The sequence below is a fragment of the Lathyrus oleraceus genome, chromosome 5, assembly GCF_024323335.1.
Source record: "Lathyrus oleraceus cultivar Zhongwan6 chromosome 5, CAAS_Psat_ZW6_1.0, whole genome shotgun sequence".
Lineage (NCBI taxonomy): Eukaryota > Viridiplantae > Streptophyta > Magnoliopsida > Fabales > Fabaceae > Lathyrus > Lathyrus oleraceus.
This window is the reverse complement of record NC_066583.1, coordinates 497,610,145-497,620,751: the sequence shown is the minus strand read 5'-3', so window position 1 is coordinate 497,620,751 and position 10,607 is coordinate 497,610,145. Positions and strand designations below refer to the sequence as shown.

The window sequence follows — 10,607 nt, the reverse complement described above, 5'->3', positions numbered from 1 at the left end:
GTTCTCTTTACAAAAAACGATGTGAGACTATTCTTCATGGTTATGTACTTCACAAACTTTAAAACTTCCAGGTTTATACACTACTCCCGTCATGCATCTATAACCATTTAATTTCTAGATGTTGCATCTATAACCATTTTATTTCCCAAATAAAACATTCATGTTTACTCTAATACTAATACTAATACTACTTGACTCTATCTAACCATCAAAATGTTATCATCAAAACAGAATGTTATCGTCTAAAACAGTATGAAGAGTAATGCAAAAATGGCATATTAAAAATTGTAGACAAATAAAAACTCAAGCTCTACTATTTTCATGACCTGGATTATTATTTATGGAGAATTTGGAAGCTTACAATTTTTAATGTAAACAAGTGTGAATTTTCCCTCCATTTAATCCAATAGTTAGCAAACTCGAAGATGCCAATTTCGAAAACTTGCCTGTTAAGACAGGAGAAGCTGTTGCAATTACTCAATCGAGAGACAAAAACTCAAGAGCATGCTTCTTGGAGAGCAAATAATGAACATGATTACTAATGAAGGAATTGATAGAAAGGAGAGGCACGAGAAGGTTGAGAAATGGATTAGAAGGCTTGAAATGGCTGTGGATTTGTGAAGGTACCATGATAACTTCTTTCCTAACAATAAAAACTGAAATACAGGCTCTTTATAACATACATTGCCACTGTTCAACATCAAATACACAGTCTTATTTTTATGCTAAATACAAAATTACAAATAATCAAGAAAAAATTAACACATGGGTTGTACCTCTGTCTTTGGAGACATGTCAATCTATTTTCACAGAAGGGATGTGACTAATTGTATGCCAACGTTCTCCTTCATCCTTTCGGTACTGCTCCTTAAGTAATGGACATTTATTGATGTACAGAGTTTCAAGGGAGTTGGGCAGGCCCTTGTAGTTCATTACTCTTAGCTTTGAACACTTTTTCAGATGGAGAGATTTAAGAGTCGGAGGCAGAAGATTCTCCTCTGGGAAGGACTCCGCGTTTTCAAACTCGTCACTAACTCTAAACTCTTTCAAAAAATTGAGTTGGAACAATCCCCATTCCTCTCTCGAAGCAATTAGTTTCGGGCAATTACTTATTTCAAGATACCTCAAGTTGGAAGGTAAACCTCCCATAAGAACTGATGCCTCCAACTCTTTGCAATCACAAATCTCCAATGTAAGTAAAGAAGGAAGACGTTGAGGCAGGGCCCTTTTCAATTTGGGACAATATCTTAAAGAAAGAGTTTTAAGCAAAGGAAACCCTTCAAGGCAAAACCATTCCTCCCAATTGATCATACTCTCAAACTCCAAAACTTCTAGAGACTTGAACGGAACATTTGTTGAGTTATTTCCGTAAAACTCTTCGCCGATGATCTTTATTCCTTTGCAGACTGAAATAGAAAGTTCTTTGAGTAATGGGAGCTGTCCAAGCAGTGGCAAATTGAAACATAATCCACAGTACTGCAATTCAAGGGATATTAAGTTGGGTAAATGGCAACCCCTTACCCAATTTGGAAACTTATTTCCATTGTATTTTTTGATGATGAGCATCTTCAAGTTACTATTTGGTTGAAGAGCCTCCAAGACAGATACACTGTTCTCAACTATTGAACCATCATCTATTTCTTCTTTTCCTCCATTGAATGTCATTTGTATTTCTTCTAAATACTTCTTATCTTTCAAATTGGCTGTCACAGCATCTGCAGGATCAATGACTTTACCCAACCCTTTAATATGAATTGTTCCATGAAGATGGTTCAGCTTCTCCAACTCTTTAATATCAGATCCATCATGCTCTTCCACTATAAAATACGGCAAGGTCTGAAGACTGTTTAGATTTCCTATATTTTCCGGCATCTTTTTTATATAACGGAAGGGGAGTTCAAGATGACGTAAATGAATGAGTTTGGAAAATTTTGATGGGAGCTCAGTCAGTTTACAACAATCTTTCAACAAAAGTGTTTGCAAATTATACAACATACAAATTGTATCAGGCAACCTTGTAATCTCCGTGGAAGACAGGTCTAGATAACGCAAAAGCTTTAAATTGCTTATTTCATCAACTAGCTCCAAGAGGCCGCAATATCTAAATGATAACATCCGCAAACATTTTAGTCTTGAAAACAGATCATGTTGCACATTGTTACTCATAAACATAGCTCTATAGCCTTCTAATATTAGACTACGTAATCCCTTAACCTCACAAATCGGCTTTAGTAATTTATCAACGCAGTTTATTTGAAGAGAGCAGCGAATGTGACGTGTCCTTTCAAAGATACCTTCCATCCTAGCACCTTCTATTTGCATACAAAATCCTCCCGATACCGACTTTGCTAAATCATTGACAAGATCATGCATGACAAACTCGTGGTGATACCTACGAAACTTTCGATAAGATGATTGTTGAAAAAATGAAATTGACACAAGGTCGCCTAAAATCTCATTACCCAACTCTTCTTCACATTTGTCTGTTCCGCAACACTTCAGCAAACCTTCTGCCATCCAAAACTTGATTAATTCATCTTTTCGAAACCGATAACCTTTACGAAATATAGAACAATAAGCAAAACAACGTTTCTGATTGGAAGGGAGATTGTGGTAGCTCAATCGCAACACTGGGTTAATGTTGTTGTCTCCATCAAATAAACACCACATATCAGTCTCCAATATCTTCATCCACTCATGTTGAGAGAATTTTTTCCGCAAGAGTTGGCCCAATGTTTTTACCGCTAAAGGCAACCCTCCACACTTGTCCACTATTTTCTTACCAATTGATTCAAAATTTGGATATTCACACGCATTTTTGCCTCGAAACGCATGTGTCAAAAATAAACTCCAACAGTCGTTTTTCTCCAATTGTTGCAAATCAAATAACTTGATAGATTTCAAGACATTTGCCACTTCCTTGTCACGTGTTGTCACGATTATCTTACTTCCCGAAAATCCATGGTTAAAAGGAAGTAATAACTGCTCAATACTTTCCTCATTTTTGTTCCAAATATCATCCAAAACAAGCAGATATTTTTTGCCAGATAGCCTCTGCTGCAGACGCTGTTGGAGTATATTGATAACAGATTCATTATCTGATGAAGGATGAAATGACTTGAGAATATGTTTGGTGAGTCCAGCAACATCTAAAGGTTCCGAGACATGGACCCAAGCTTTAAGATCAAAATGTTCCGCTATCACGTGCTCATTGTACACAAGCTTAGCAAAAGTGGTCTTACCCATTCCACCTAGACCCACTATGCTAACTACAGGTACCTGGTTATCATTGCCATTCCTTGAAAGTAAAAATTTGATCATTTCATCTTTATCAGCATCTCTGCCATATATTTGGGATGTATCCACCAAATAAGTAGTTGGCAGTCTTTCTAAAGGTCTCGAACCAACTCCAACTCCATAACGAGCCCAAGCTCCTTTTTTCAATTCAAGCTTATCCTTCTGCTCAGCAAGACAATCTAGGCTCTTTATCAATTCATTGAGCCTAGATTTAAATGGATTAATAAAAGTTGGAATGAAGTTGAAAATACTGCTGGTAGATGGTTGAGTTTCGACTCTCATCTTCTTCAATGGTGCATCGGTAGCAATCTCATCTAATAGTTGGTCAGCCTCATACATAGCATGTTTAACATCACCAAGCCACATCTTCACGTCTGGATTCTCGTACTGCTTCTTCTCTGCATCATCCAACACTTGGTTGATAGAATTGAGTATAGACTCAAGATTTTCTACAAGTGTGTCAAGTTTGACTCTACGGAAGTAGTTAATTAAATCACTTGAAGCCAACCTCTCAAGAACCACACCAAATAAAGGCGAAAGAAATGCCTCAACAACCATCTCTGCCATTATTTTACTGTCACATTAAAATGAATTACAGATATTAGAGATATGTGACATAACACAAGTTTGAGAGACTCTTTACAAAATAAATAGTTATGTTTCTTCACTTAAAGACAACTAATCACAAAATAAAGAATTTAGGTGTATCTTACTAAAAAAAACTAGTAAATTAAAGAAATTAAGAACTCAATTGTAAATTGTAAAGAAATGTGGTTGAGCCTAATTCAACCCTACAAAACTGGCTTGGAAGGTGAGGATTACCCCCAACTTATAAGGACATGTTCATCGGATCGTAAATGAGGCTCTTGATATCAAATTAAGAAATGTGGTTGGGCCTAACTCAACCCTACAAAACCAACTTGTAAGGTGAGGATTGCTCCCACTTATAAGAATATGTTCAGGGTTGTCCGATGTGGGACTCCTAACATAATTCTAGAATAAGAGATTTCTTGTTCAATAAGTATAAAGAGATACGAATTATCATGAATCATATTATACACTAAATAAGATTTACTAGGGAAGTAGAAATTAAGAAACATCAGAAAAGAAAAAGAAAAGCGGAAATCGCTTGAAAATTATAAAATTAAAAGAGAATGAGAGAGTTGCCTAAGGTTGCTTTCAACAACTAAGGATCAATCACCAAAAAGAGAGGATGTTGAATGAATGAAGGAAGAAGTGGTTGTAGAATAAAAGCAGCATTATCAAGGAACAAAATCATCAAAAACAAGTCACCAACCATGATGTTCATTTATTTATTATTCAATCTTCTACCACTTGCACTCTGTTCACAACATTCAACACAATGACATATAAGTTTGATAAAAAATTATTTATTATCTTGACTTATTAGGTGTGAATTTGAATTAACAGTTTTCTATTTATAATAATTTATAAAATAAAGAAAGAGTGACGAATAGATAGGAAATCATTTTTTAATAAAGAGATTAAACGTAATGTACTATGATAAATAAAATAGTTTTACAGTGTCATCCAATAAAAATCCACCACAAAATTTGAGATAAGTTAGAACAATAAGATCATGGAATATTAACACTGGATTTTTAAAGTTGTTTGCATAGAGTAGGGGCTTCGACCTAAGTATTCAACAACAATCGTGTGCTCATGTTTGGATTATAATATATGGATTGTCTCAAGAAAATCTAAATTTCTATTCATCATAGCTAGTGGAATTGGTATGCATCAATTTATATTGAAGAAGCTGCAAACCAACTTATGCATGGTTCTAGTGATATGGATCTCACAAAACAATTAAGACATAAGGTTTTAGTGGGGAGAACTTGCTTTGCTTTTCATATTCTTAAATTTAAGGTGTAGCTCACTTAACTAAATATATTAAAACATAAGTTATAATTTTATGCTCTGTTTACTTTTAACAATTGAGTTCAAAAAAATCACTTCTAACTAAAAATCAATTGATTTTAAATCAAATTTGATTGTAATCCAAATAAAACTCAAAAATTATTCACTAAAAGAAAGATAAAAGCATTTATATAGAAAGAAAGATATTACCTATAAATATGTGAATAATCAAACTTAGATTATGATCTCCTGCATAAAGAGAACTTGAGAATATAAAAATTAGAGTAGGATTTAGAAAATTAGAGACAATATAAATATTAAGTACAATATAGATGAAAAAAACGATAAGATCTCTCAATGGAAGAGAAAGATTACTTGATTAAAAGCGTATGGAAACAAAGAAACTCAGAATAAGATCTAATTAAGAAAAGGTTTAGAGGGGATGAGAAAGAAACAGAAAAATGGATGAGACACCTTTATACATTTCACACACCAAGAAAAATAATGTTATCTTCCCATCACTTGCAAGGAAATAGGAAGATAGTAAATAAATTTTGCCAACACTAATTTAGTTGAATATGTATCCAAATTTGAAAAAAAATGAACCTTCCAAGAAATCTCAAAGAAATGGACCATTGATAATTATTGGAGTATTTAATTATTAAAGTTTGTTATCATCGACCCCATGACCAATTAATCAATTGCATATGCCATACACCATTGACCAACAACAGCAATGTGAAAATAAGACTTCCTTGCTTATAAATAAGACCGGAGGGGGTACAGAACAATAAAAGAAACTATGTCAAACATGCGCAATTGGTGCTCGAGATAACCCACTGGCTTCAGCAGCATCAATAAGCTCCTGTTTACACATAAATTCATTCCCATTTGAAGTACCCCTATTAAAAATGTGCTAAATCTTATAACATAACAAGTTTTATCACAAGGCCATAACAACTTCAAAAACCTTTAACACGCACGCATACACAAAAATATGTATCAGTAGTGCAGGTGATGTGACCATACGTGTATATATAATTACCTGTAAAGGGTTATCAATAATGCATACGCCAGAGTTCCTTTGAGGGGGTACAGAACAATAAAAGAAACTATGTCAAACATGCGCAATTGGTGCTCGAGATAACCCACTGGCTTCAGCAGCATCAATAAGCTCCTGTTTACACATAAATTCATTCCCATTTGAAGTACCCCTATTAAAAATGTGCTAAATCTTATAACATAACAAGTTTTATCACAAGGCCATAACAACTTCAAAAACCTTTAACACGCACGCATACACAAAAATATGTATCAGTAGTGCAGGTGATGTGACCATACGTGTATATATAATTACCTGTAAAGGGTTATCAATAATGCATACGCCAGAGTTCCTTTGAGGCATATAGCGCTTGGTTCCTTTAGTTTTATTTCCTATAGGATTGAAGAAAAAAGGAACAATTAAACACAAATATGGACAAAATACATGTCAAGCCAATGGAAGACGGCATTAATACAAAACTAAACATATTGAGGTATACCCTTTTTGGTCAAATCAGCTGGTTCAGTACCTCCAGAACTGGTTCCAAAAAAACCCTGCATCAGCCTCAATATCATTTTCCCCACACCTCTTCCACACAATTCCCCAAAAAAACAGCATTTTAAGATTGGAACACCACAAAACCCAATTTTAAACCAATCACTAAGCATCCAACAACCCTTTTAAATTTGTAGAACTCTCAAGTTTTAAAATAAAAAATGGTTTTTTATTACTATAAGTTCAAGTCATAACAAACAAAATCTATACAACAATAACTAAGCATTATCTCATTATCTCACTAAGTGAGGTAGACTACATAGATCAAATTACGCCATAATAATCTATTTAGGACCATGTTTTTATACAAATCATTAATCTCGAGATCCTTGTTAATAGTTTCTCTTATACTTTTTTTAAGTCTTCCTCTACCTCAAGTTGTTTGTCTCCTCTCCATTTGATCTACTCTCCTTACAACATAATTTATAGGTCTTCTCTCTACAGGTCCAAACCCACCTAAGCATATTCCCTACCATCTTTTCTACTATAGGTGCTATCCTATGAAGCGCCGACACCTCTGAAAAATGTGTGTCTGCGTCCGTGTCAGTGTTAGACACCTGCACCGACACTTGTGATTACGTTTAATTTATTTATTTTTTAAAATTATTAGCGGTGTCGCCGTGTCAGTGTCGGACTTGTGTTCAGTGTGACTGTGCTTCATAGGTGCTACCCTAACACTTTCTCTAATATTGTCATTACTAATCTTATCCCGACAATATTACCAAATATCCAACGTAACATCCTCATCTCTGCTACACCACAAAGCCAATCTATGAATGCATACTATTAGTACACCACAAAACCCAATTTATATAATCTTCCATCCTCCTTAGTAGGTGTGGCAAACGTACATGCTCTCCCCATTTAGGCCCGCAAAAAACACGGAGAAGAGCGACGCAGATGTTGTGTTGGATGCAGTCTTAAAACAACGGCCGGCCCCGCAAAAATTTATGTTAAAGTACGCGACCGCATAAACACATCAATAACACACAAAACCAAAATATAACCACCCAAACAACCCCCTTTCACACAAAACATAAACAATCCTCCAATTCAAAAAAAATAATAATAGAGCTTTTTTTACTATAAATTCAAGTCACAAAAAACCCAATACATCACATCATAATCAAAACTCACATTCATATATCACAATTTACAATTTAAAACGACATTCACAATCTATTGAAACAAACTCCATTACTAATTCTTAATAACATGTACTATGTATAGTGACAAAAAAGTAGAAGAAATTGAAAACTTACTTAATAAGAGAAAAATCTTTAACCGTTCGAATCGGGTTTTTAGAGTTACAGACATTGAAATGAGCTTTAGAAAGTGTCATTTCCATGTTCTCGGAAAGACCTTTGGGTTGCGCAGCCATGTCTTTCCACTTGTTCCACATGAACGACGCCAGTTCTTCATTCTCCGGACACCGGACCCGAGTCCTGTTCTCCATTCCGGTTCGGGTTTTCTTGCGGATTTGTTAGGGTTTCAGTGAAGAGAGATCAATGACGTTAGTAGTTGCAGTTGGGGGAAGAAATCATGCCGCGCTGGGTTTCTGTTTTCAAATCGAGAAATTGTTGTTACATGTCGGAATGGGCTTGGACTGGATCATGGAGCTTAAGGTTAAGGGAAATACTCATCTCACTAGAATTTATCTTCCCACTTTCAAATTTTCAAAATTGAATTAAATTTTCGTACAAAATTTTGATAAACAAATTAGAATTTTTGATATATTAAATTTTTAATATATCGAGATTTATGAAATTTCTTTGAATTTATAAATACTATCTAAAATTCTAAAAGAACTATTTTATATCAGAAATTTGAACCAAAGTGAAATTTTTGATAGTGTTATTTGTTTAAAATTTTAAACGTTTAAGATTTTATCGAATGTTTTGGACGACTGTGATTGCACCGAGAGTTTTATATGGTCCAGAATAAATGCAAAGTTGTATATATAGGGGGGTCACCTGTTGTTTAATAAAAACATCTCAAAATGTCTCTTCCTCAATTTTTTATTAAGGCAGAAGTGTACTTCAACTGAGCTTTACCTCCGTAGAGTTTCGACTTTCGGATGGTACCACATATCTCGTCGTCTTGACGTTCAAGTTAAATGAATTGTTGACTGATACCGAAAACAGAAAGATGAGAAAATCAAGTTTCGTGAAGATTTGATTGATATTGGTGGAAGGGTGAAATACAACCTTATTAAGTTGAATACCGATGAAGATGTGAAAGATACGTGGAGATCATTTCGTCGTAGGTTAACAAAGGGGTCGATCGAGTTAGATGCTAAAATTTCAAGGTCAGCCGACGACATAATTAAGATGGTGAAACGTCCAAAATCATCTGATAGTGTCTAGGTTTTCTTATTTATTATCGTTTTTTAAGTTATATTTAAGCTATGCAATCTATTGCCAAATGTTAGTTTATGTTCATGTTGCATCAATGGAAGATCAAAAAGTAGTATCTAATAAAAAAATTTGATGAAAATGTTTGAGTAATGTTACATGTAATATACAAATAATACATAAAGTTAATAATAATGTCTAAATAGGTCCCCCACGGGCTATGTGTGCAACACGAGATAATCTAGTATAAACCTCGTCATATGGGTTTATCAAACCCATGAGGTTATCCATAATAACTGCAATCATCTTGAGACGTTGTTGGTCATCGGCATCAGCTGTAGGAGGCGGCAGCAGCGGCACGTCATTGACAGGTACCCCACATCAGAAGGCCCACATCATCTATATGCTCAACAAGTGGGATGATGTGATGGTGTGATACAGTAAGGTACCACTCTAAGTAACCATTCTCACACTCTGAGGCATGTTGAATCGTATAACTGCGCGATCTCTAATGGCATGACTAGAGCTGATGATGTTACTCTGAAACCACTTGTCAATGCCCGTAGATGGAATATCTGGAATTGATCGTGGAATGTTATGAACATAACCATATTGTCGCAAACACCTCTCAGGAAAGTGTCTAGCGACCATGGTCTCCCACCGCATATAACCTGAATATAAAGAAGAGTCATCAAACTCACAGTGGACTCTATAATCAATGTATGGTGTCTAGATGACATCATCTACAATCAGCGCATCTAACCTCCTCCTGTACTCAGCAAGAACACCAGGATGTGAATGTCTGGCCCTCTATCTTCTCGCTCGTGGGGGGGCCACTAGAGAATGTTGCACCCTTCTGTCACAAATGATGGAGAAATACTCATATATCCAACATTGATATCAGAACACAGACATAACAAATAATAATTAAGAAATGTTATTCGTAAGAATTAAATAAGAAATCAACAACAAATAATGATTTCAAGTATACCTGTAATAGACTAAAATAACCAGCAAGTTGTCTGGTCTCAAATATTGTCGCCACTCCAAGTGTTGTATACAGGATGGTCAATACATCACACCCCTAAGTCCAACTAGTAAGGTTAAGGCTACTGAACAGTCACACGTATCAGGTGTCGATATAAACACATGACTTGTCTACAAAAAGAGTACATGCTACTAGATATAACCGCTACACCCTAGCGGCAACCTCATAATTATATGTCACAACAAACTTCTCGTACCTATCTCAAAACCAAGACATACCACTGTGAGTTCCCCTGTTAAAGTCAAAATCCTCCAGCACAACATCCTCAGAAACTCCCAAATCTCGTTTGTTAGTCAAACATGCAAGCGACGAGCTAATAATAGGAGCCGTCTAAAGTCTGCTGACAATGGGGAGATGGAACAATGAGGAGACATCATCCAGAGTGATAATCATCTCCCCAAATGGAAGATAAAATGAAGATGTCTCCTTG

The 10,607-nt window shown here is 35.3% G+C and overlaps 1 protein-coding gene across 15 annotated transcripts; it reads right to left on the bottom strand.

The window, feature by feature from the left end:
• Window positions 1–589: 589 nt before the first annotated feature.
• Window positions 590–8,430, bottom strand: LOC127085708 (putative disease resistance RPP13-like protein 1). 15 transcript variants are annotated; one of them, XM_051026209.1, is made up of 5 exons: window positions 8,038–8,429; window positions 6,536–6,612; window positions 6,224–6,355; window positions 777–3,871; window positions 590–690 (listed from the first exon to the last, which is right to left on the bottom strand). In XM_051026209.1, the coding sequence occupies exons 3-4, from the start codon at window positions 6,343–6,345 to the stop codon at window positions 796–798; spliced, it is 3,198 nt and encodes a 1,065-aa protein (XP_050882166.1). In that variant the 5' UTR covers window positions 6,346–6,355; window positions 6,536–6,612; window positions 8,038–8,429; the 3' UTR covers window positions 590–690; window positions 777–795. The 15 variants fall into 15 exon arrangements, with proteins under 15 accessions (XP_050882166.1, XP_050882164.1, XP_050882165.1 ...); XM_051026207.1 differs by adding an exon at window positions 6,720–6,774 and having other exon boundaries at window positions 590–3,871; window positions 8,038–8,428; XM_051026208.1 differs by adding an exon at window positions 6,720–6,757 and having other exon boundaries at window positions 590–3,871; window positions 8,038–8,428.
• Window positions 8,431–10,607: the final 2,177 nt, after the last annotated feature.

Coding starts and splice junctions, on each gene's coding strand:
- LOC127085708 (XM_051026209.1), bottom strand. CDS start 6,345: ATGCTGCTGAAGCCAGTGGGTTATCTCGAGCACCAATTGCGCATGTTT. Junction 3,872..6,223: donor TTATTGATAACCCTTTACAG/GTAATTATATAT, acceptor TTAATGTGACAG/TAAAATAATGGCAGAGATGG.